Source organism: Candoia aspera, chromosome 10 (assembly GCF_035149785.1).
Source record: "Candoia aspera isolate rCanAsp1 chromosome 10, rCanAsp1.hap2, whole genome shotgun sequence".
Classification (NCBI taxonomy): domain Eukaryota; kingdom Metazoa; phylum Chordata; class Lepidosauria; order Squamata; family Boidae; genus Candoia; species Candoia aspera.
Window position 1 is genome coordinate 20,651,097 of NC_086162.1, and position 26,132 is coordinate 20,677,228.

Sequence of the window (26,132 nt, forward strand, 5' to 3'; positions counted from 1 at the left end):
ATGTAGACCAGCCTCCTCGTGGTGCACCCAGGGCAACATCAGCTAAATAGTCTACACATCTGGTTGCTGGACCCCACAAAGATTTTCCAGCGAGAAAAGCAGCATGAACAATGAACTGCCATGCCATAGGTAAAGGTTTCCCTTGACATTAAGTCCAGTCGGGTCCGACTCTAGGGGGCGGTGCTCATCTCCGTTTCAAAGCCAAAGAGCCGGCGTTTGTTCGTAGACAGTTCCATGGTCATGTGGCCGGCATGACTACACAGAACACCGTTACCTGCCCGCTGAAGCGGTGCCTATTAATCTACTCACGTTTGCATGTTTTCGAACTGCTAGGTTGGCAGGAGCTGGGACTAGCAACGGGAGCTCACCCCGTCACACGGATTTGAACCGCCATGCCAGACGATTAAAAAAAAAAACCCATCCACCCAATCATGAGCTAACCAAGAAGGCTGGGTTCCTTCCACACCCAAGCCTTTGCAAAGATGAACCTCAATGGTCGTCTCTTCCGGGCCTGGGTAAAGGGGTCGGGGGAACGGAGGCTCAAGGTTTTCCCTTTTGCACGCCTTCCTGCCCTCGACGTCCTTCTGCATCGCCCCTGCTCTTCTTCGCACCGGAATAAAATTAGAAAGTGAACTCAGGGGCTCCGGGGGGGGGGCGAAACAACTCCCAAGGGAAGCTTTATTTAGAGACGATGAGTGGGTTCCACCCCCACCCGGGCCCGTGCAAACGGGAGAGCTCTATTTAGGGACGGTGAGTGAGCATCCCCGCCCGTGCAAACGGGAGAGCGCGCGCTTCCCAACGCTTCTTGAAAGTTCCAGACCAGGCTCGACCCCGTCCAGACCAGCGAACGGCGGCCGCGGGAGCGCGCCTCCGCAGGCTCCCCGCCTTCCCGTTCGTCGACTGACAACCCGACGCGAATCCGGATTGGACGAGGGAGCAGCCAAGTCGAGAAGCTTCTGTAAAGTGTCAGCGCCCGGGAGGAGGAGGAGGATGGGAGGAGATGCACCAGAAGCGGCGAGGAGGGAGCGGAACGCCGGCCTATAAAGTCGGGCAGAGGCGGGCGAACGGCGGGGTTATAGGACACGCGTAAAGGAGTGCGTCGTTCGCACGGCGGATTCAAGAGAAGAGCAACCGCTTTTCCGAGAAGAAGCGATCGCAGCGTCCAAAAGGTAATTTGGAGCGCGGGGCGCTAGCAGAAGAAATTGCAAAGTCGTTGGCACGGCGTCGCATCCCGACGAGTCGTGCAGGAGCCGGCCCGGCGCGCTTTGTTCCGCAAGGTCGGGGCTTCCCTGTGCGAGCGGGCTGCGCGGGACTGGGCTCGCCGGCGCTCTTCCCGCGCGCGCCCTGCCGGGGGTTAACTGCTGGCCCGCGGAAGTTTCCCGGGAGTGGCCCGTCCGCTCCGGCGGCCAGAGTTTCGGTTCGCACGACACGCCGGCCCGGGTGTACCCGCGGCGTGTGTAGCAGAGCTAGCGTGGACCCCGGCTCTGTCTTGGCGTGGCCGGGCGTCCGGTGTGAATCCAGCCCGTTTAGTTGGGGTCTGTGTTAACGTTTAGAAAGTGGATTCATTTGGTCGCCGGGACAAGCGTGTTGTGTGAATGCAGGCAAGTGGATGTCTGGGAAGGCTGCCCGCGTTTCCTTTGGTCTTGAGAATCGAAGGGGCAATGTGTTGAAACAGAGGGCACAGCTGAGTCCTTGTCTCGATTAGGCTGGGCTAAGGGTGGTTGCACGATAAGCCGGCGGGGCGCCCGGCCCGTGGCCCTCCCTTTTTCTGAACGTGGGGAGAGTGCGGAGGAAGAGAGCCTTAGACGCGTGCAGGGTCCCTAACGCGTTCGCTCAAAAACTCTCCGGTTTTCTATTGGGCGCGTCGGAACGGTGAACCCAAGTGCGCCCCGTTTGTTCCAGAATAAAAAGGAGGGAGGAAGCATTGAAGAGTCGAGGGGGCCATAGGCTAGTCTCCCCTAGATCCCCCGCCTGCCGGAAAAAAATGGGTCTCTTGGTTGCAGCCTTAGGAAAGTGGAGGCTCAGTCCAAAAGGCTTTTTTTCCCCCCTTTGCACGGCAGTTGATTTCTACTTTGCAGAGCTTAACCCTTTGCTGCCCTGCTGCTGAAGAATGCAGAGGAAGCATCGAGAACGTCTGTCCTAAAGTCTGGTCTCTGTCATAAGTGAAGCTTTTTTTTCCACCCCAAAAAGGCTTGTATTCCATGCTAGTTAAACAAAACCTTAACCCCAGCCCTCTTCTCTCTGTCTCTCTCCTTTTGCAGTGCAGGGGTAATAAATATATCCCCCCCCCCAAAGTAGCTATTTTAAAGGTGATGCACTCCCTAAAACGGTTGGATATGCCTTACTTGCTCCATGACCCTAGCCCATCCTTTCTCTCCTTTTTTTTTTTTTTTAAATCATTTTGAGTTGAAGCAAGATCTTCAGGGCAGGGTTGCTAAATGTTTTTGGAAAACTTTGTGCCAAACAGCAGGAGACATTCAGGAAAATTTCATCCTGGAGCAGAGGACAGAAAGCTAAAATTGAGAGCTGGAAAGTTGATCCTATGGCTTGTAAAACCGGGACCTTCCACATTTTTAGTATGGATTCATTTAGAATGCAATCCTGGGTCAGAGTAAAATGAATCACTTGCCTGGATCAATTTCAGATGCCCCTCTGTTTTTGCCCTCTTTGAATAAATAAATAGGCAGAGGGACTAGATAACTGCAAAATGCCTGTAAATTTATTCATTGGGAAATTCTTTGCAATTGCTGTGGATTTAGATTGCAATCTGTCTTTTGTGATTTCTGAGCATGTTTTAGAGTTCAGAGCCTGGAGAGCCTTAATGGAAGGCAACTGTCTTGATTATTACTGTATTATGTAAAGGTTATTTTTATGACGCACTTCAGCCAGAAAAAAGTTTCCACTGGGATTGACGGATCAATGGAAAAGGAAGCCTGTGCCTGCTCTTTTGACCTATTTATTTGGAAATTGACAGGATTAGGTCAACAAATGCTTTGAGAAAGAAATTGCAAAGCACTCAAAAGGGAGGGGGAAGGTTAAGAGCTGGATTGTTGGCCTCTCCCTACCAGAATAAAGTTACAGAAACTAATTCTGGGGTTTTATTTTGGAAGCAAGAGTGTTGGTTTTGAATAGCATTGATGATGTGCTTGCATAAAAAAAAAATTGAGCAGCAATGCTATTTCTGGATCTCTCTTAGAAAAATAAATTTTTCACAATGACTCTTTGATGTAGGTTAGCAACTCTTAGTTTCATGGCTGAGTAGTTAGGACTTCGTTCTTCCTAGCCTTAAATTAGTTTTCCCTGGATTCTGGGACTTGATTTTGCCCCAGCTTAGCCACGCAGGTCCAGAGGAAGCATGATTGCTCTGACAGATGAAATAGAGCCATGTTCATTATATCCAAACAGCAAGAATAAGTTCCAGAACTGAGCTAAAGTGATCTGGGGACTCAGCCCTGTTGGTTATTTCCCTAAGCCTTAAGATTGAGGCTTTTGGGGTTGTGTATAAAAAAAGCTACCAACCCTATGAGGTCTGAGTGGCCGTTTGCAAAAATTTGCCAGGCATGCAAGTAAGTCTGGTGGGGTCGGTTTTCTGATTTAATTTGTTTTGAAGCGGGGTGGAAACAAAGAAAACTTCAGGATCGGTTGCAGAATCTTGCTGTGGCATCTGTTTTTGAGGGCCAGTGGCTTGCAACTGCTCTGAATTGCTGCAGTTGCAGCCTCCAAGCCCGCCCCGTGGTGGAGTTCTAGAAAAATCTCTCCCATTCGGGAAAGGGGGGGGGAGCCTGCAGCACAAGGCAGTGGCGTAAGTCTTTTTCAAGTGCAGCCACCCAGATTCCTATCTGAATCCTTCTGCTTTGCCCTTCGGCTGTCCCTGACTCGGCAGAGCTGGCTGGGGCTGCGTAGTTTTTGTCCATGTCTTATTTTGGGTAACCCAACAGCGTTTTTTAAAAGCTGCTTCCCGCTAAGAGGAACATTGCTTGGAAGCTGGGAGTTCTATCTTTTGGTCCCCATTTCCTTTTTCTTTTTTTAAGAGTAGTTTTATTAAAAAGATAAAAACTGATGCAAACTAAAAGGAAAAAAAAGAAAGTTCAGAAAAGAAAAAAGGAGAATATAGTAAAGAAAAGAAATATATAAAGAAATGCTTCCCCCTTCATCTCAACAAATATAAACAAATTTAGTAACTAATCACCTTCTCTTAAAATACAACAGATGATCTTCTTCCCATATCCCATCACTTATCCTTAAAACCTTGTTCAGTCCTGATCAGCAAAAGTCCATTAAGGGTTACCAGAGATAACAACATATCTATTATAACCTTGATCAGATAAACCAATTTTCTGTTCTTTCCTTTTAACAATCTTGATCCCAGTTCCCAAAATTCTTCTTTTCAGACTCCAGCTTCAGAGCTGGGTTTTGAAAGGCAGGGCTCAGCTTCCCAACTTGCATCTTGTCGTAAAGAACAATCATTTTGTAGAGTTGCATAGAGCCTAACAAATTTGCAGTCGCTTTTTCTTAAGGAGCTGTTAAAAAACCATTGGCTTACAGGAATAATTTAGACAGCCAGGTATATGTGCAATTCACTTCTTTTCCTCTTTAAATGTGCCCTTTTAGATCTCTCCATCCTCCCCCCAGCAGATTCAGAAGACACTAAATTACAAGAATGATACTGAGCATGTGCAGAATGCTTTGGCTGTTTTAGGCTCTTGCGGAGTTAAAATGAAAGCCTGGCGTAGCTTTGCTTGATTCTTCTAAGTTATTTAGGGTTTCCAGCTTTTTCAGGATTGCAGCCTTAAATTCTGACGGCTCCTTTTAGCCCCATCTTTGAGCTGCCTGCCTTCCCTGTATGGTTCTGAAGCTCTTTCCCTTACTGCCTCCAATTTGTGTTATGCCAAATCAGCTACAGAAGCGGGAAAACCCCCAAATTTGGGAGCTGTGCTTGTAACTGATTGCAGATGTCCCATTTTTAGGTGTTTGGGCAAGTTGAGATCTTTCTTTTCTACTCATAAGGACTAACATAAATATACTTTGGAGCACCCTGCAGAGATTTTATAAAACACCACGTTAAAGTCATTCCCGCCACAGACTTGAAGGCATGGAGAATATTTCCCAGATCTGTGTCAGGAGCTCCTCAGCCAATCCTTCCATTGCAAAGACCTAAATGTAGCTTTTACTATTTATATTTTCAAAAGCCTTTATATCAGGAGAGGGTGGTTTCAAGAATCTCCTTGAGTTGTCCTGGATTCTCAGTTTTGATGAGGAAGGGTCTTAATGTTTATTCTTCCCTTAGGGGGAAATAACTGTTAGCAGAATAGTTGAAGGACCTTCAGGATGTTCTAGATTCAATACATTGGAATGCATTGCACAGGAAAAGCTTTTCTTACATCCTAGAGGTCATTATTCCTCTCCCCCCACCCCCTGAAAATATATTAACAGCTTGATGTGCAGTTCCTGCACTTTCCTGCAGGGGGACCCAGCCAATAGAAATATTTAGTGCATGCAATAAATTTGCTGCTCCCTAACAAAACAGTTTGGACTTTTTCCCTTCTAAAATGGATTCATAAGAGCTCTTGGAGTTTAAGGACAAAATGGGAGAATTGATGAGTAGGTTTCTAAAAGAATTTGAGAGAATCAGGGATTCAATCCAGATCATATCCCTAAACTTAGAGCCTTGTCCTGTGCTGCATCTAGATTGGGGTTCCTGAGCCTGTTGTTTGCAGTGAAATGAAAACTCCCTACGCATAAATGGGAGCTCTTTTTTTGCTGTACAAAAGAACCCCTAATCTGGAACTTTTCTTCGGCCTAAATTACAAAAAGGATTATTTTGTCTTGCTCAGAGCTGAATCTTTGCAAATGTACAATTTTTGTCCTGTCCAAATCTTTGTGAGAATCCAGAACATTTCTGCTAGTCGGCAAAGATTGTTCTGAGCAAGCCCTGAAGGAAAGGGGGAGGTGTGTTTTCCTGGCCATTCATGCTTCCAGAAGAAAAAATTGGCTTACTGTAAGAAGTCTTCATAAACTCAAGCCAAAGAGCGATCTGACAATAGAATATTATTCCTATCTAGAAAAATGCAATTCAAATGCTACACTTCATCGAGTGGTGCTTAAATTCCTTCCATCCGTCCGTCCGTCCTTCCTTCCGTCCGTCCTTCCTAGAAAGCCAATTGCTAAGCAAGGGCTTTGCAGAGCATGTCAAAGATGTGCTTAGCAACCCCTCCAGCGGCAGCCAGGCCAGTGTTGTTCCCACATTGCAGATGGGAAGGAAGAGGCTGAGAGATTAGCCCAGAGTTTCTCAACCAGGGAAAGCTTGTGTTCCGTGAGAGGTCGCTAGGGGTTCCCTGGGAGACCACGATTTATTTAAAAAATTATTTCAAATTCGGGCAACTTCACATGAAAGAAGTAAACTTCATTCTGTATTTTCAGTTTAAGAACAGGGTTCGTGCGTATATGCAGGCCTACCCATGAAACGAGTACAATAACCTTGTAATTTCTGGCCTACATTTGAGCCTGAATGGGCAGGGGTTCCCCCAGGCCTGAAAAACTTTTCAAGGGTTCCTCCAGGGTCAAAAGGTTGAGGAAAGCAGGATTAGGCGCTACCTTGAGAGCTCCATCTTCTGTGTTGACCTAAAGCGTCCATCTTTTTGCAGGCAAGATGTCCAAGGGTCCAGCTGTCGGCATTGATTTGGGGACCACCTACTCCTGTGTAGGTGTTTTCCAGCATGGCAAGGTGGAGATCATCGCCAACGACCAGGGCAACCGCACCACTCCTAGCTATGTGGCTTTCACAGACACAGAGCGTCTCATTGGTGATGCTGCCAAGAACCAAGTGGCTATGAACCCAACCAATACCGTCTTTGGTAAGAGCGAGAATTTGCCCTTTTTTCTGCCCCCCCCCCCCGGAATGTGGCCAGGGGTTTAAGGAATTATGGGGGGGGTTGGAAATCAAAACATCTGTAGGGCACCTCATTGGGGAACAACTGTAGAAGCCGCGAGACGTCCTTGCAGGAGGCATGGGATAATGAGAGAGCTTTTAGGTTCTAAATGTCTGGGGGGGGTTTCCCCCTTTAATAAATCTTGGGAGGCTTAGCCAAAAAAACCCAAAATTAAAACATAAATCTGGAATGTGCCCATCCCTGCTAGAAAGGATTGATTTAGGCCTCATACACGTTCAGGAGCATCTACCAGCTTGAGGTAGGCCATTTCTTTCTGAGAAAGACTTCTTCAGTGTTTTGAATCTTCTTTCTCTCAGATGCCAAGCGCCTGATTGGCCGCCGTTTCGACGACCCCGTAGTGCACTCCGACATGAAACACTGGCCTTTCCACGTGATCAACGATGCTGGTCGTCCCAAAGTGCAAGTGGAATATAAAGGGGACGAAAAGTCTTTCTATGCTGAAGAGATCTCCTCGATGGTGCTCACCAAGATGAAGGAAATTGCAGAGGCTTACCTGGGCAAGGTGAGTGACAGAAGGGAAGGATGTCTCCTCAAGCTGTGTGTGTGTGTGTGTGTATGTATGTATTCCACACAGGAGAAATGAAGTAGGGGAGACATGAATACAGTAGATACTCTGCCCTTCGTGTAGTTCAAAAGCAAAAAAAACCCACCTGACCTGGCACGATGCAGTTACATCCTGAATTATCCCAGGAAGGGATGGGAAGAAGCAGAGGTAGTAAGAGGATAAAGATGCTACCTTTTGAACTCGGGACCCTTTTTTTAGCCAAGAGGGAGGAGGTTGCAATTGGAAGATGAATAATTGCAAATAGGATCTGTTTGTGAGTTGAAGACATTAATAGTGGAATTCTGCTCAGTTTCTTCCCTGAAATGACATGGAGAGGCATTATACTACTTTTCACTGATCTGATATCTCCTTCCCTCCATCACAGACAATTACCAATGCAGTTATCACGGTCCCGGCCTATTTCAATGACTCTCAGCGGCAAGCTACCAAAGATGCTGGCACCATTGCGGGCCTCAATGTTCTTCGCATCATCAATGAACCCACAGCAGCGGCCATTGCTTACGGGCTGGATAAAAAGGTATGGATTTAATGTTCCTACACGTGATTACCTTTGTATATGGTCCAGAAGCGAGCTTCTGAAGAACTTCTCAAGCCCCTTTTTGAAACTGTTCTCAGTGTTCTTTGGAGTATCCTAACAACTCAAATTTGGGTTTTTAATGGCAAGATGAGTTTATGGGCGTTTCTCAGAACTTGTTCAGCTTCAGCTGAAGATGCAGATCAACGTATCTAACATGGAGAACGATTCTCTGCCATTTGAGCCACTCATTCGGTCTGTATCTAGCTTGTATTGGTAGCCTTTGTCACAGGATATGGACATCCCTGCAAAACCAGTTTCCGGTTTTAAATTAACGGGTTCTCTTGTTTTTAGGTGGGTGGCGAGCGAAATGTCCTTATTTTTGACCTGGGTGGTGGCACCTTTGATGTGTCCATTCTGACTATTGAGGATGGCATCTTTGAAGTGAAATCGACAGCTGGAGATACTCACCTGGGTGGAGAGGATTTTGACAACCGCATGGTGAACCACTTTGTGTCAGAATTCAAGCGCAAGCATAAGAAGGACATCACTGACAATAAGCGGGCTGTCCGGCGGCTGCGCACAGCTTGCGAGCGGGCTAAACGGACTCTCAGCTCCTCCACCCAGGCTTCCATTGAAATTGATTCCCTCTATGAGGGCATTGACTTCTACACCTCCATCACCCGGGCTCGCTTTGAGGAGCTGAATGCTGACCTCTTCCGGGGCACCCTGGAGCCAGTTGAGAAGGCTTTGCGGGATGCCAAGCTGGACAAGTCCCAAGTTCATGACATTGTGCTGGTGGGTGGCTCAACCCGTATTCCTAAGATCCAGAAGCTTTTGCAGGACTTCTTCAACGGCAGGGAGCTCAACAAGAGCATCAATCCAGATGAAGCAGTGGCTTATGGAGCAGGTAGGAGTCATGCAAGGTGGAGGGGTATTGTGGCGGAATGAGAAACAGACAAGTGAGAACCTTGTCCGTGTTCTTCAGGAAGATTGACTGCAAGAGGCAAGACCTCATTGCCCTCTTGAAGAAAACAAAAAATGACCCTTGTCAGGGTTGTGGTAGACCCATGTAGATGTACGGGCTTGTCCTTCCATTTGGCTGGAGAATAGCAATAAAATAGAGTTCAGTGAAACATCCATATTTGGAGATGACCTTGTTCATGATGTGCCAACCCATGGTTGGTTAAGCCATGCTTAAGTCATGTTTTATTGATTATAGGCAAACAGTTGTATAGTGTAAAAGGAGAGGAACTCCAGGACCTGTATTCGTTGCTTTCTGGGAAGATCTACTTAGCTATTCTAGGGGATACAAGGTTAGAAGAACTCGACTGCTCCTCAACTTTCCTGTTTTGCTCTTCCAGCTGTCCAGGCTGCTATTTTATGTGGGGACAAGTCTGAAAATGTGCAAGACCTTCTGCTTTTGGATGTCACACCTCTTTCCCTGGGTATTGAGACTGCAGGTGGGGTGATGACAGCCCTCATCAAGCGAAACACTACCATCCCCACCAAACAGACCCAGACCTTCACTACTTACTCTGACAACCAGCCTGGAGTGCTTATTCAGGTAAGCAGTGTTGGGTCACGGTAGGATGGGCCTGGTAATAGAGAGGAACATAATGGGACGGTTGCCAAGAGGTGGAAGACCACAGAAGGCATGGATGGGAAAGGGAAGCTGGATTAGACTTTTTCAAAACCCTTTAGTGCTGAGCATGCAAAGAATGATAGTTTTGGTTTTATTGTTTCAGATGGCATCTACTTGTTAAAATTCTACTAATACGATGATGATAATTACATGCCATCAAGTCATTATTGACTCTTAGCAGCTACAGATAGATCTTCTCCATGACAATCTGTCCCTAATCTGGTCTTTCAGGTCTTCTAAAGACCCCATCACTACTGTAACTGAGTCTATCCACCTTGCTGCTGGTTGTCCTCCTCTTCTCTTTCCTTCCACCTTTCCCAGCATTAGTCTTCTCCAGAGAGCTATATCTTCATCTACTTATATAGGGAAACATAAAATAGGTGCCAGGTTGAAGGGTAGACTTGTGTTGTTCCTAAAATCAAACCTCCAGATTCTAGACTGTTTTCTTTCATCAGTTGTTGGTTTGTAATATGAGCCTCAAGCTTAGCTTTCTACCCTGCTGGTTTGTGCCTACAGGTGTATGAGGGTGAGCGTGCCATGACCAAAGACAATAATTTGCTGGGCAAGTTTGAGTTGACGGGCATCCCACCTGCTCCTCGGGGTGTTCCCCAGATCGAAGTGACCTTTGACATTGATGCCAATGGTATCCTCAACGTGTCTGCAGCTGACAAGAGCACGGGCAAGGAGAACAAGATCACCATTACTAACGATAAAGGTGAGGTGCTGGACCACTGGCCCAGTCAGTTTCAGAAACTGAAATCCAGCCCAACCAGAAGGTACCAGCTTTGGAGAAGGGCTGTATGCTGCAAGCCTGGCTTTGCTTCCAGCTCCCACTAACTCCTTGTTTCCTTTCTACCTCAGGCCGTCTTAGCAAAGAGGAGATTGAGCGCATGGTCCAAGAAGCAGAACAGTACAAGGCTGAGGACGAGATTCAACGGGAGAAGATAGCTGCAAAGAACTCCTTGGAATCTCTGGCCTTCAACATGAAGAGCACAGCAGAAGATGAGAAGCTGAAGGACAAGCTGTCTCCAGAGGACAAGCAGAAGATTCTGGATAAATGCAATGAGGTCATTTCCTGGCTGGACAGGAACCAGGTGAGTGAAAGGGTCATGGAAGGCAGGTGGCATTGGTTAGTGAGATCTTTCCTGTTCAGCCTCTTCCATGAGGGTTCTTCCCAGAGTTGGAGGGGAGTATGCAGGTCTCAGGAAGCTGAAAGACTTTATTGGTGGGAACTTGTAGCCTTTTTTATATTAGTGAATTGCAACTGCCCTCAGCCCCAGCCAATACAGCCAGAGTTGACATGCTTTGAGCTGTAGCTCAGCAAGATCTACGGGTGCTGTAGGTACTCCACTTCTCTCTTACCTGATCTTAGATTACTTACAAACACAAATTTATTCTGGCTTTTTATTCTCCTGGCCTGCTCACTTGGTGACATGCCAAAATTGTATCTGGACCACCCAGTTGTTTCCCTGTAAGAAGGGAGGGGTGTCTCAATAGCATTTAGGTTTTGCTTCTGGGTGTTTTATTTCTGGCCCACTAGGGGGCAGCTGCGGCCACAAAATAATTTGGCTCTCCTGTGTATGTGAGAGCAGCCCTTCTCCCTCTTTCAGATCTGCCCCACGGGACTTCCCAAATGTGGTACCGCCTCCCTGACACCTTTCCTTTGTTAAACACTAGATGGGGGTCTTGTCTAAACCAGAGCTGCATCCCTTGGAAACCACTGATTAAGTTTAATTGTAAATGTGGTTGAATTGCGCCTTGGTGTTGGTCCCAGAGCTCACTCACACCTTAGCACCTGAGATAACAGCTGAAGCCCAAATTTGGCCTTTGACCTCAAAAAAGGTGGGGTGCCCCTAATTTAAGCCCCTCTGCACACACATGGAGATCTTGAGTATTTGTTCTCTAATATTAAGAAAACCTAAAGGCAGTTGGCAGCCTCCATGTTTCGTATACTGAGTTGATAGGCCACAAGTGTTTTTAATCCCTGAAGGTTTTAGCTGGATCCCTTGTTTGAGTTTGGAACAAGATGGTGATTTTCTGCCCGCTTGAATTTGAACGTTCTCAACCTGGGCCCTCCATGTTTCCTTCCTCAGATGGCAGAAAAAGATGAATATGAGCATCAGCAGAAAGAGCTGCAGAATGTTTGCAACCCCATCATCACCAAGCTGTACCAAGGAGCTGGAGGCATGCCCGGGGGTATGCCTGGAGGCATGCCCGGGGGCTTCCCTGGAGCTGGAGGAGCTGGGGGTGGTTCTTCTGGTCCCACCATCGAGGAGGTAGATTAAGAGCCTTCCTCTGCTTAAGCCCTGCACAAGGGATGGGTGGGTGAAGACTAAGAAGAAATGCAACATGCCTTTCAAGGGGGAGACCGTAGTTTGGCTCTGCTTTATTTCAGCTGCCGCCTCCTGCCTGTTCATCCAGGATGTGTGTCTCTGTGTGTGTGCCTCTCTCTCTCTGCATTCACAGAGCTTCCTTCCTTTGCTTTCTTCTCTCTCTTCCCCTTCCCGTCATCTTTTTCCACTCCATTAATGGAGCTGGGCATCTCTCCCGACTGCCAGATTGAGACTTCAAAATGACGTTCATGTGAATAAATTATTGCACTTTTGTCACCCCACTATCTTTGTGCTGCTGTGGTTGGTTTTGGTTTTGGAAAATTACTGACTTCATGCGTACACCCAGTTAATGGCAGTTAAATGGGGGAGGCGTGAAATTTCAGGTAGAACTCTCCATTGCGTTAAGAGGTGATGTTAATCGAGAGTTGGATGTTATCCAAGGCAGGAGAAGGGAGGACCTCATTCCTTGATGTGCCAGCAGTGCAAGATCACAGGTGCTCTGCCTGATCAATAGGAAAGGAGCTATCCTGATGGCATTTGAATTGTTACAGAAGTGGCTGGGCGGCTTGCTTCGTACCATTTTTAAGAAATGAAATATCCATAAGATCCTGATCAGAGGCAATACTACAGGTAGTCCCTGGGTTAAGAACGGAGCCTATTACAGAAAAATTTGAGTTAAATACACAATAATACTACTTACACAGTATTATATGATAATGCTGTTCTGGCTTACATACAAATTTGACTTAAGGACAGACCTTGGAACGGGACTCATTCGTAACACGGGGAATACCTGTATTGTGGACAAAGATGGGGAGGCTTATCCACCCCTCTCTCTTTCCGATCTTGTTTTAATGCAGCCCAGGATGGCCTTGAGCAGTGGAAAGTAAAACGATTCCTAGAGCAGCTGTTTTTGTGAGGCTTGTCTAGGATTCTTTGTTGGCAGCAATATTGCTGATACTTTTATCCCAGCCTGTATGACGCAGCACATGGATTAGCATGATTTACTAATTCCGCTATGGCCAAATTGAGCATGCCATACAAATAAGGTGTCCCTGTTTGGATCCCTGGTCGACAATTCTGACTCCTTCGGAAGGCATGCTTCTATCTAATATTAGACCTTGACTTTTGCCACTGTATCAGAAAGAGTGCAAGGATTACAAGGCCCAGGGTGTAACGTAATGTGGAAGGAAGAGCTGTATCTGAACCATGCATTGTGCAATGTTTTTATTGCCCTCATCCCAACATTTAAAAAAGGCAAGAATTGGCCATTTCACTTAGCTGAAGACATCATGATAGATTACCCAGTTCCCAATAATCACTATAACTATTGCAGACAGCTCAGGTTTGACCTTTCCTGTGTTTGGGATACTTGTCCTTGGATCTGCATGTGATAATACAATTTCTGGCACACCCCAAGTTTAGTTGCCAAAACAACTAGGCTTTACCCTAGTCTGTTGGCCTGATGGTTTCTGCAAGATTACAGTCTTCAGAAAGACTGAGAGAAGGAGAGAATAGAAATGACATGGGTTGTAGAGGTAGGTTTTGGCTGGGTGGGCGGCAACAGTCTAATGAAGGTGAAAGACACCCTATAGAGCACTTAGCGGTGGAAGGCTTATTCACTGCTCCAAGACAACTTGTGCCTACTACACAATTCTCTGCTTAGGAATTCCTGTCTTGACTGTGCCAATACCTGTGGTCAGGCTTTCCCATTCAGTCTGTCTATTTGAGGGCGACTTTAGCTACTTCGTGTGAGTTAGAAATTAAGAGATTTGGACTGGGAGACAACCTTTTACCACAGCAGGTGGCAGCTGATGCCAGAAGCAGAGCAGGTTCAGCCCTGCTTCGTGCTTGGGTGGGGGGCCCTTGAGTATCCCAGGGCTGTTGCTGAATTACGAAGTTGAAAAGCATATTGGAAGAAGGTAAGAACCCGCCTCCTCCATGCTGTTGGCAAGAAAACTACAGGGAAGCCATCAGGTGTATCTTGAGAAAAGCTTAAGTTAACTGAGTTAACCTGAGGAAAGCATCAGTCAACTTCTGGATCCAACTGTTTCCCAGAGAACATCAATGGGTGGCCAGCATATCAGTGATCTGGCTGTGAAAGAGACCTTGTGTGTTCATCATCACATGCCCTCATGCAGAAAACGGGGTTTTTTTTCCATGCCCAAAAGGCACGGAGTAATCTGTCCTGAGGAGCAGGGTGTTTTTTTGGTGGTGGTGGTGTCCATTATGGGCAACATCTCACACACACCCCCTTCAAGGGTCTCTTCTGGCCTGAGACCTGGATCCATCAAACAAGTCAACCAGATGCAAAGGTTCCTGAACAGCTATGCGTGTGTGGAATGTGCTCTGGCTGCATGCAGCTCCTTATAAAGAGATGTAGACGTGTCATTGACAAGCATAGAACCAATCAGACAGGATAGTGAAATGTTCACAAGCCTTCAGCCATGCGTTGAATGTGAGCTGCTGGATTGCCACGGGGGAAGGACAGTTCTGGTTGCCTGATGTGGAGAAATTCTGGTTGCTCAATGTAGAAACTCGGGTTGCCCAATGTGAAGAAAAAGAACAGGGCAACGTAAAAGCCTAGTCGGAGGATGAGGTGGTACAGAGGAGTGCTGACCTTTGCAATTTCATCAGCAGCAGGCCTGCTTTCCTACTGCCAAACCTATCTTCGCCATCTTAAGGAATCGGGCATGTGCCCTTGAAACACAAAAACAGTGGTTTTCAAGATGGCACGTCCATTATCTTTCATTTCTCTGCACTTGCAGTGTGAAGCATACACGTTTGGGCTTGACAGAGCGGTGCAGCTTCTGCTTGTGCTGAAATCCAAGCAAACTAAAAGGATGAAGTGAGAGAAAAGGCGAAGAGACAAAGGAGTGAAAGTGGTAGCTTGGTGCAAGAGTTTCCTCTTAGAATGTGTGCTGGCATGGAGAAACCAGAGGAGTTGGCTTGGACAAAACCCTCGTTGCACAGTCTGAAGCAACCTTAATTCTGTTTGCTTTGCAAATTTGCAAAACAGCCCTTTGCAAATTCCTTGGCAGGTTATCACACCTGAGCTCTTGACAGCAGAGCTTAAAACAGACCAGTGTTTCTCAACCTTGGCCACTTTAAGACATGTGGACTTCAACTCCCAGAACTCAACCAGACAGCATGGCTGGCTGGGGAATTCTGGGAGTTGAAGTCCACATGTCTTAAAGTGGCCAAGGTTGAGAAACCCTGAAATAGACCACGGAGTTCCTCTTGCTGCAGAAAGCCCTCATGTCCTTAAAAGGGCTTGATATTCCTTAAAATGAGTAGTGTGACAGTCCCTTGTCATTTGATATCTGCTTAGTTTCTCACAGTTACTCAGCAATGGGCAAAGCTATTTTGAAATTTCCTCACTGAGCGATTACGTGCACTTAAGACCAATGACATCACCGCATCCTGCCCTGCTCAGCCACTCCTTCAACCATCCAGCTACACCTGATGAATTTCTCACAGTTTGCAGTTTAAAATGGCATCACCGACTCCTACGTAAAAACGAAACACTGCCAGCGAGAACCAAGCATTTAAAAGTAGCTTTCATAAATACAAGTCTCTATTTTTAAACACCTGGTAAGTTCAAGAATTTTCTTTTGAGTAGGTCGTTTAAGTTGGTGCTTTGTGGTGCTTTAGCTCCGGAATGGAAATGTCTTGCCCTCCAGATGCTGATGAGTCATAATTCCTAGCATCAGGAGCATTCCTGGCGGGCCTGGGGGAGTCAAGATGGCAGCCACAGTCATGTGATTGATGCCCCACCCCTTTTTAAAGTGCATTGCATGGGAGCAGGTCTTCGATTTCATGGTTAAGGCTGCCAACTTGACTTTTTGACATCATGCATGCCCCTGCCCAACATCCTTCACTCTTGGCTATGTTCAAATGGGTGTGTTGGGTCTACAATAGTATATTTTAATAAATTAAACTAAACTAGGTTCCCTGGAGTCACTGGGAGTTGTAAGCCAACATAACCAGAGGGTTACCAGAGAGGAAACATTGAAATCATTTTCTGAATTATCCCTGGACATTGATATTTTTGAAAGGTTAGTATGAAGGATAATTTCTGTTATTCTGCTTCCATATTAAATTGCAGGAGTCCTGTTCTCTGAATGCATCTGCCAGCCTTTTCTGAATGCAAAGAAGAAGTTAATTCAGTAAACAAGTTAAATCATCCTTGACAATGAAGGGTAGGTGGCACATTGACAAACTGGAATTTATCCAAAAAAGGGTTCTAGAAAGCAAACGTACAATCAAGGCCAGTAGCGTAAAGGACTTTTTCCTACCAAAAGAAGATAACAGATCTGACAGCTAAATTGTCCCAAATCTTATGACATCACCAGAGCTCATGACATTTTAGTGACTTGAGCCCAAGAGAACAGCATTCTTGCATAAGATCTCAGACGAAATCAAGGAAATCTCACACCATTTCAGCCATTTTCGATCCTTTTTTTAAAAAAAAGAAATCTAAGTGGCAGTGATGCTGTTTTTGGGAAGGGAAGTTGGGTGTCTTGGCCAATTATGCTTAGTAAGTGCAGGACAGACATAATACCTACAATGACCCTATTTTCTTGGAAAAAAATAAAGGCCCAACCTGAAAAAGGGGCAAATTTGAAAGAGGTTCATAAGGATAAAAAAATAATAATAATTGTTTATGTGTGTAACTTTCCTTTACAAAGGAAAATTCGAGAGCCAAACCAAGAAAATAACTTAATTAAATAAATCTGAAGGACAGCTTTCTGAAATAAAGGGCTGTCCTTTATAATAAAGGACGTATGGTCACTGGACATATAGCACTCTGTTTTTTGACAAGAAGGTAGGTTTGAAAAGAGAGGAGAGGGGGACACCCTTGATGCTTTTCCCAACCTGTTGCCTAAGGCTGCTTCTACATCTATTGGTTGGGCTGGCCCAAAGGAAGTGGAAATTACCTGCAGAATGAGTGAAGTAGGCAACAAAAGCTGAGTCCAGTCTCTGAGGGAAGAATTCAGAAAAAAGAATCAACTAAAGATAGTTAAGATAAGGACATGTCCAGGGGAAAATGGGTCAATATCCACAAGAGGGAGATCAAAGGCTCACGAAGTCACAGATGTGAGAAGGACAGCTATACAAATTGAATTAATACATTTTTAAAAAATTAACAGACAGGTTGCACACACAAAAGAGCTTTAGAAAATGAAGTGGGATGAATGCAAGCTGAAGAGGCAATCAAAGGGTTTAAGTTTCTACACTGAACTAAGATATTGAGTTAACCTGATCTGTTTCAGGCGAAGCATGCAGGTTTAAAGCATTTGCCATTGTGAACTAGTGAGCCAAAGTTTTGAAGACAGCCTCTGGAAGGCAGATGCATGATCTGAATTAGGACACAGCTCCTTATCTTGCCATCTAGCAGGGAAGAGGTTAAAAGCTCCCATGAAGGCAGTTGTTCTGGCCACAGAAAGCTGGCATCAGAGCAGTGTTTCTCAAGCTTGGCCATTTTAAGATGTGTGGACTTCAATCCCCAGAATACCCCAACCAGCCATGGGGTGGCCAAAGTTGAGAAACACTGGTCTCTTTTAAGCTCTGCTGCCAAGATGTGTGGACTTCAACCCCCAGAATACCCCAGCCAGCCATGGGGTGGCCAAGGTTGAGAAACACTGGTCTTTTTTAAGCTCTGCTGCCAAGATGTGCAAACTTCAACTCCCAGAATTCCCCAGTTGAAGTCCACACATCTTAAAATGGCCAAGGTTGAGAAACACTGCATCAGAGGCTCTGTTCAAGAGGGTTTAGGGTTAGGGTTAGCCTTCATTTCAGCCTCATCTCATAATAGTTTGGATTTCTCTGGTTTATCCAGCCTGCAGGAACGAGATGGGACATTCCCTTCCCACATAACGTTCCCACAGACATTTCCCAAAGGGGTGTGAAATGGAACCAGCCAATCAGCAGCCCTAAATCAAAATAACTCATTGGAATGGTGTTCTTTTAATCATCCTTTGGCAGGTGACAGCAGGATAATAGCCGGGCATTCCAGTGGGGATCTAGGGATCACTGCACTTAATTTCTCTTTGTAATAAGTGTTGTTGTTTGTTTGCTGAGAATTTAATGGCTTTCACCACCCTGATAGAGTTCTTTTTTTTTTAAAGTTTTTATTAAAAGATTTTACATACATAATAAGAAATACATTCAAAGAAAAAAATATAGTAAAGTAAATGTAAGAAAAGAAAAGAAAAGAAAACATGAATATATATGTATGTTGTATATATACTGTATATATTTATATTTGGGCTTCTGGGCTTCCTCTTGGCAGTTATACATACAATTCTAATAAAACCTCTCTCTCTAAGATTACATCATAATTCCCTTTTTTCTATAACCTATTCTTTCCAGTCATCAAAACTGTAAGTCACGAAATAATTTTCTTTTTACACATGAAGTCCATAAGGGGTTTCTGGTCATTGATGAATGTCAATAATGACCTTTCTCTAATCAAAGAGGCCAGTTTGGCCATCTCGGCAAGTTCTGTCAATTTCACCTACCTTTCCTCCATGGTGGGTAATAATGAATATTTCCATTTTTGTGTGTATATGCCCTGATAGTGCTCTTGAACCTAACAGTTCAACTCTCATGCTTATTTTTTTATTCCAGGTAGTTGCTCTTTTTTTCTGAGCATAATAAAATAGCAAAAAAAATTTGGCAAGATTATTCAGAAGCCAGCCCTGGATTTTAAATTTCTAAGATTGCAATCTGTAGGATAAATGTGTAATATTAAAACTACCAGTGCAGCATAACTTCAGGGAAAGCAGCCTTTTCATTCTCTAATGAGGTTCAAAACTTGAATATAAAAGATGAAGAAAAGGTGAAAGGTCCCCTGTGCAAGCACCGAGTCATGCCTGACCCTTTGGAGGGATGCCGCTTTTGCGACATTTTCTTGGCAGACTCTAGCGGGGTGGTTTGCCAAAGACCCAAAATAAAAATACAAGACCCAATGGCACCATTCACACAATACATTTAACCTGACTACTCATATACTACATATTATGGTTCATACCACACGTTAAACTATAAGCTACTCCAATAGGCTGGGTTCACAAAACATCCCCAGATTCAAGAAAGCTAAGCAAGGCTAACACTAAGCAAGCTTAAATAATTATGTGAATGGATCTGTTAAGTCTGGGCTATACCTGATTGTGTGAACACAGCTACTGTAAATGTAGTCTCCAAAAACTATGTAACTAGTTTATACCGATACAGTGCCCTAACCTACCAACATTTCTTCCATATTCTTATAACTGGTTACAGTACAGGTAGTCCTCACTTAACAACCATCCTTTTAGTGACAGTTCAGACTTATGACGGCACTGAAAAAACTGACTTACGACCAGTTCTCACACTTAAGACTGTTGCAGCATCCCTACGGTCATGTGATCACAATTTGGGCACTTGGCAACTGGTTCACATTTATAACTGTCTGCAACATCTTGTGGTCATGTGATTGCCATTTTTGACCTTCCGGGCCAACTTCTGGCAAGCAAAATCAATGGGGAACAGTGATTCGCTTAACAACCACGTGGTTTGCTCAACACCCATGATGATTCACTTAAGAACCACCGCAGAAAAGGTTGTAAAGTCAGGTTGGATTCACTTAATGACTGCTTTGCTTAGCAGCCAAAATTCTGATCCCAGTTGTGGTTGTTAAGTGAGGACTACCTGTAGTATTTTCCAGAAAAAAAAACGCATGAACAAAAATTTTAAAAAGCCAGAGCAGCTGCAGGAGAGCAATGCTGGCTTCAGCTGTAAAAGGAACACACTTGCATAAAGTCATCCCCAGCCTTGAAACAAGCCTGGATAGACTGAATTTATTGAGGGGCAAACTAAAATGTGAACTGGCAGCTGCATTATCCATCACAACTTGAGGATGAAGAAAAACATTTCCCCAACTTCTGGTGGGGTTTTCATGGGCCTAGATGTTGCCTTTGAGCTTAATAGGTGAGCAATGCAAGAAAGCTCTGAATATTTGCTGCTAGTCCAGCACCCTCCTATCATTACTGCCTACAGGAGTCAGATTAAAGGATTCTGCATCATAACTCAGTGATGTATTTGTTTTCCCTCCTGGAAGTTGTGGGTTGCTGAAACCTGGCAGAAGGGGAAATCCGCAAAAGTGAAGGGCCAGTAGATGAAGCAACGCGCCCTGTGCTGTTTTACTCAGAAGTAAAACCCACTGAATTCCATGCCGCTTGCTTCTGAGCAAGGATAAGGACGAAGTCTGGGCAGGAGAAGCTAGTGGCATAAATTCCCCACCATGATTGGTTGAACAAACCACAGGCGGCTGGGGTAAGCACTAAACCATGATTTACAGTCCAGAATGGCTGAATTGACACATATTAACCCAGTCTACTCTCCGCCGGTTACTGTTAAGGTGTCCTTTCACAGTCTCAAAGCTTGCACAATAATGTCCGTCCGGTCAAATGGAATTGGAAGCACCACCACCACCACCACCACCACCAGAATTAGACTCTTTTTGCTGTTTGCAAAAAGAGGCCTTCCAACTTGACCAGTCACATTTCTTCCCACTGTTGTGCTCAGCACGATTATATCTGGCAGAAGATGATTACATATTTAGGAAATCATCTTGACTTAACCATGTGACACAATTAAAAATTAATAAATGCCTGATCCTTTTCTTGGCAACCTCCTCAACTGTCAATTAGAGATGATTCAAGGATGCTTCTGAGAGGCTGAGGAAAGCTAGGAGCAAGGGCATCCACAGGGGTGTAGGAGGGGTGTCAACAGTGTCAAAATGGTGGGTGTGACTGGGGCAATCAAAGCCATGCCCCTTTCTGAATGCATGAGAAATTGGTAGAAGCTTATGCTCTATAAGTTGTAAGGAGGGGGGTCCTAGAAATGTGTGGAACTGAATTTACTCAGTGGTCATAGACTGCTCAGTGGCTACCTGGGCAACTCAATGTGAAGAAACAGAATAGAGCACGCCAAGAAAAAGCTTGCTTGCCTAGCATTCTCAGCAGAAGAACCCTCTGTGATGCTTTGGGGCCATTGTTTTGGACTGACTGACCCAGAATGAGAAGCTGTCACTTTGCCTACACAACCCAAGGGCTCATCTTCCTATAGATTCCTTCAACCCACTCAGTTTCCTCCTCTGCTTAAAAGTGGTAGAATAGGAGAACTCCTTTGCTTTTCTCAGCAAGAGCTGGGAATGCCCTGGAGGGAACTATTGCCTGCCAGCAGGAGTCAAGGAAAGTGTCTGTAGGATGCCAACATCAGGAAGGGCCCTAGGGTTGGGTTATGGAGCTGGGGAATAGAAGCACCTGGCTGGAGAGGAACCGAGCTGGTGGAAGGCTTTAGAAGGGCAATTTGGTCCTCCAGATAGTTATAAGTCAATACGTAGGAATTATTTTTCTGCACAAAATGCCCTGATGAGGATGGAGGGGAGGGAAGCGGGGAAAGAGAGGCACTCCCAGACAACGTCTGCTCCTTCTCTTTGGGGTGTGTTTGAACTGTGATCTTGTGGCATAGAAGTTGGCAATATCTAATCCTGGCTATCTTTAAAAAGATAAGCAGGTTTGGACCTGGTCACCACTTGGATGGGAAACTGCCAGGAAATAAAAAGGCTGTAGGCTTGGAGAAGTCAATGCAACCCCCTTCCATAGTGTTGTCAAGAAAACCTCAGAAGTGCCCAAGAATTTATCCTGACTAGAGGGAATCTTGATTGTATCATTGAAATTCAGCAGAAGAATAACTCAGCCAGAGATTAAATAGGACCACTAGTCTCTTGGGGAACTTTAATTCAATTAAGTGCAGCCAGGGCCAAATTTTGCCAGCAAGCTGAGTTTCCTGTTCTTGCAATCTGATACTTACAGGGCATTATCAGCTTCATGTAGCACCCAAAGGGATAAAAACTTTCTCTCCAAAAATTAATATTGTGTAGAAGTTGTAGAAGATCAAAAAGTAGACATGGGGTTGCCAGCAATAAGCCTGTGAGAATCAGGCCACATCCCATTAAGTTAAAATATCAATTTGATTCAAATCAATGTAGAGATTCAATCCAGTTCAGATGTTCAAACTGAATTGATCAATTCAAAGAGAATTTTCACATGGATTTGGGGGAAAAAATATTTCTGCAGGTGATGCGCAAAATGGTCTGCACTTAATTTGGAGACACCTGGTTTTCTTCTGCTATTCCAGCAGACTTTCTGAGTCAACTGGGAACTTTGATTTGATTGAAAATTTGATTGAACTATTTTCACATTGAAGCCCTGGTAGTGAATGTGTCTGCATTCAGAGAAGGCATCCATGTTCCTCTGTCTTCAGTGCTACGGTGAAATTATGGATTGAGTTCCAACTATCAGACAAGGCAAAACTCTTATTTAGCATTTGGAAATTCTTATCTGGACTTTTATTTAACCACACTTGCTCTGTGCTGGGAGGAGAGGGTGCTACTGTAGGGTTGTGGGATTAATTGGTAGGTGTATAGAAAGCCTAACTGTGTACAAAAGGAGTTGTCTCTTGGGATGGCAGAGTGGGGAACTTAGTGGCATTTTGCCCCCCTAATCCTCTCCAGCTGCATATAAGCCACAACAGTTTCTCTGGTTTTATGAACCAACACTGATGGCTTAAACCAATTGTGATTAAGCACATTATGGCTTAGCATGATAAAATCTGATTTCACAACAGCTGGAGCTTCTTAGAAAATAGCAGAAAAGAATTCTTTGGCCAAAGAATCCAATAAGTGTGGCACTTTCATTGCTTCCTAATACAGCTCTTGCATATTTAAAACAAGTAGGTAAACATATTGAACGAGCATAAGCTGTTTCCCAGCATAGAATAGCTAATGAAAGAGTGAAGTGAGGAAGCCTGATTATCTTAGAGCATGCTTCTCCCTTGGATTGAAAGAAAAGCAGGGGGTGGGTGGGAAGAACATGCTTAATTTTATCACCTACCTAGTTTGAAGCAAAGCATAGCGCCATTCCACAGCATCATCTTCCTTCCCACAAATTCCAGTGAGCCTCACAGAAGCCCCAAAAGCATTCTTAGAAAACAGATGTGTTGAGTTCTTTAGCCCAGGGCTTTGTCTGTGTCCACCTGCCCAGGAAGCCAGAGTCATAGAGAGCATCGGGGCGTGGGGCAGGGGGGAATAGGTCTTTGCAGGAAACCAGGTGGCCTTCTGCTCAACAGGTGTGTTTTGACTGACTACATCAATCCTGACACCCACTTTGGGAAAACCCAAGCTCCTCATGACAACCATTTGGTGAGGAAGCCCATCACGGGCTCTCAAAAGACAAAAAATGCTGCCCTTTGGATTAGAGCTGCGTCTGTTGAATTTGGGTCAATGAGTGTTAATGGTACAGCAGGGAGTGGAGCAAGCAAGATGGGGGAAGCGCTGTTCCAGCCCTCCCAAAGCATCTCATGCTCCTTATGATCCATGCGCGTAGCTAGAACATTCATAATCCTTCTGTCCATTGCGGAATGTTCCCTGTTTGTCCTCAGGTGAATTATGGAAGATGTGCACGTTCTTTTGGTTGGGCTGGATTCAGTGATGGGTTTATTTGTCTCCAGAGGGACTAAGGAGGCAGGGCACACCCAATCCAAACTCACACTGGGACCAGAAAGTCTCTCTCTTGAATACCAAGAACACACAGAAGTAACTTAACTCCCATCCTTGTGTTAATGAGACAGGACCCACCCACCTCCAGGGTTGAGAATATGACTGGCTGTCTACTTGCCTGCAGGTTCCAATCATTGGACCACACAATCTTCTAAGAATTTGAAAGGGAGCTTAGTTCCCACTTCCCCACTGGCTGTCTTTACTTGGTGACTGAATTAGCTGTGTCCTAATACACTAACAGAAGAGGATGATATTGTACACTAAGCTAAGATAGGGGGAAAAAACGAACCAGGTTCAGCATGTTGTTTATTAGGGCTCACAGTACAGTGGGGTCATGTGTCTCCTACCCTCAAATCAAGACTTCTAGATCCAGGTTCCAAAGACCCAGATAAACACAAGATCACAACAAAGGGGTTTCTGGGTCTCTTTGATGCCATCTAATGGCTACCTGGATTTTTGCAACCCGTATCTGATAAACATACCCAAATGGCTGAACATTTGTCCTGTCAGTTCGCAGGAATCACAAGCAGAAGGGGATTGAAGAAGTAGGGGACTACGTGCAGATCTGAACCACCCCAGCTTTAAGGTCCACCTCTGCTTTAAGATGATATCAGACTTTATTTCTGCAACTGACTAACACACCTACCCTTCCGGAATCTTATCTAGCAAGGGGCATTTTTATCTGTCCACCAGAATGGAGGCATCAATTAAAGAAGTGGAAATTGAGTGAATCATCACTCAAGCCACCACAGATTTCCTGGTGCCTCCAAACATCACGATGAGCCCTGCTTATAGAAGCAATTGCACAAGCTAAATCTTTAGGCAGTCTTTAGTGCCCACACAGCAGGGGTGTGCAGCACTTTCCAGCTGAAGGCAAAAGGTGCTTTGGTGTGCCTGGGGATGCTCACATCACACTTACCAGCAGTTCCTTAAAGCAACTACTTCTTTCCTGGGATTGCAAGACTTGGCTGTGCTACAATGACATCTTGGAAACTGCTGTGTTTGGTTTCAGGAGTTTATTTCAGGGACTCTCTGCTCCTCCAATCAAACTGACTCTAAGCTGCTTACAAAAGGTAGACAAAGTTGACTTTCTGTCCCACGTATGCACCCCGTGTTTTCCAACACACTTTTTTTTTTAACCTTTGAATTCAAGGTGCTACACAGCCTGGTTTAAGAACCAGGGTGACGTAAGAGTCAGACTGTTGGGATGCTGTCCATCGTCAGCTATTCCAAAGTCCTTGAAAAAAGGATGAGATGAAACAGTATTACATTGCAACATACTGAACCCAGTGTCCTTTTTCGGGGCTTGCTCAGTACATTGAACCAGAAACTAACCCCATGGCCTGGGTTTCCATAACACACTAAGTCAATCCAAATCCAAGATTAAAACTAGCCAATCTTTGCCTGTTGCGTGAATGAGGTTGCTAGCTTTGCAATGGGCCCATCTAAGCATTCTTTGTGAAGGCCATCTGCTTGCAAGCATTCTTTCCAGACTTCTTGATTCCTTTCTCTTCCTTCTCATTCTCCCATTCCCTGCCTGGTTGGTCTCTCTCCCTCTCTTTCTCCTCCCTCTCATTCTAACCAGCTGGGTTGGATTCCTGAATCTTGATGTGCTCACCTTCCCAACCATCCTTTGGGATGCTTTTAAGAGCTTCTGCAGAATCCCAGCTGTGACTCATCCTGATACCGGGTGGGTCTCATCCAGGGCATCCTCTGGGATGGATGCTCACGTGCCAGGCAGTGTTGATGAAACTGTCCTTTCCCACCCATTGGATAGAGGAGGATCCTAGCCTGAGACCAATTGAAACCCAAAGAGGCATTTGGTTTTGGGCAGGTCCATATAGTAGGGAAGGCTTGGCCAGGAGTATTTAGAAGCTTACGAGAGGCAGTGAGAGGCAGCTGGCCACATCCAGGGAACAGGATACAAAGGGGGAAGTTAGCAGCATCTCAAGATGGCCAAGATCCTGTTCATGTTATTGCTACTCACCCTCCTCAGCCAAGGTAAAACAAGACTGGGTGCCTTGAAACACTACTTTTATGGCTGTTGTTACTGACATTCAAGGATGAGTCCCAACTCTAATACTCTGTTCAATTTATCAGAATTATTCTGCTTTCCCTGGAAGTTCTTCAGCTCTTTTGCTGGTGGAAGAGTCTTTACTTTTGCTTTGGGTTTTGCCCTAGGGAAAAAATGGCATGCAGCTCTCCTCTGGGAACTTTCTCTTCATCAAAGCTCTTTCGGTCTTTCTTAGATTAAGTGTAACTGTTCTATGCTGTAGGAGCCTTAGAATTCGTTTTACATTTTCACTGCAGTGAAATTTCAATAGCATCTCTAACTTTCCCATCAGCTCTCATTTCAAAAACATTAAGAGCGTTAGACATAAATGTATAGCTTCAGAAGGGACTTTACCTTCAAGGGAACAATGTAAGACTGTTGGCATAGGCCATTTTCTCCAACCTCCATGCATAGACTTCAACTGCTCACAGCAATGGCCAAGTTGGCTCAGGTATGATGGGGGT

General features: G+C 45.1%; 1 protein-coding gene across 1 annotated transcript; it reads left to right on the forward strand.

Annotated features, from left to right (window-relative positions):
• Positions 1 to 1,095: 1,095 nt before the first annotated feature.
• On the forward strand, positions 1,096 to 12,288 carry LOC134503617 (heat shock cognate 71 kDa protein-like). Its single transcript, XM_063312468.1, has 9 exons — positions 1,096 to 1,169; positions 6,645 to 6,854; positions 7,247 to 7,452; positions 7,880 to 8,032; positions 8,384 to 8,939; positions 9,394 to 9,596; positions 10,191 to 10,389; positions 10,536 to 10,768; positions 11,768 to 12,288. Exons 2-9 carry the CDS (start codon positions 6,650 to 6,652, stop codon positions 11,957 to 11,959), a joined length of 1,947 nt encoding a protein of 648 aa, XP_063168538.1. The 5' UTR covers positions 1,096 to 1,169; positions 6,645 to 6,649; the 3' UTR covers positions 11,960 to 12,288.
• The last annotated feature ends 13,844 nt before the right edge of the window (positions 12,289 to 26,132 follow it).

Bases quoted from the DNA above. Each gene is read 5' to 3' on its own strand.
- LOC134503617 (XM_063312468.1), top strand. From the start codon at position 6,650: ATGTCCAAGGGTCCAGCTGTCGGCATTGATTTGGGGACCACCTACTCC. The intron at 8,033-8,383 runs GTATGGATTTAA...TCTTGTTTTTAG, and splicing joins CTTACGGGCTGGATAAAAAG to GTGGGTGGCGAGCGAAATGT. The intron at 10,769-11,767 runs GTGAGTGAAAGG...TTCCTTCCTCAG, and splicing joins CCTGGCTGGACAGGAACCAG to ATGGCAGAAAAAGATGAATA.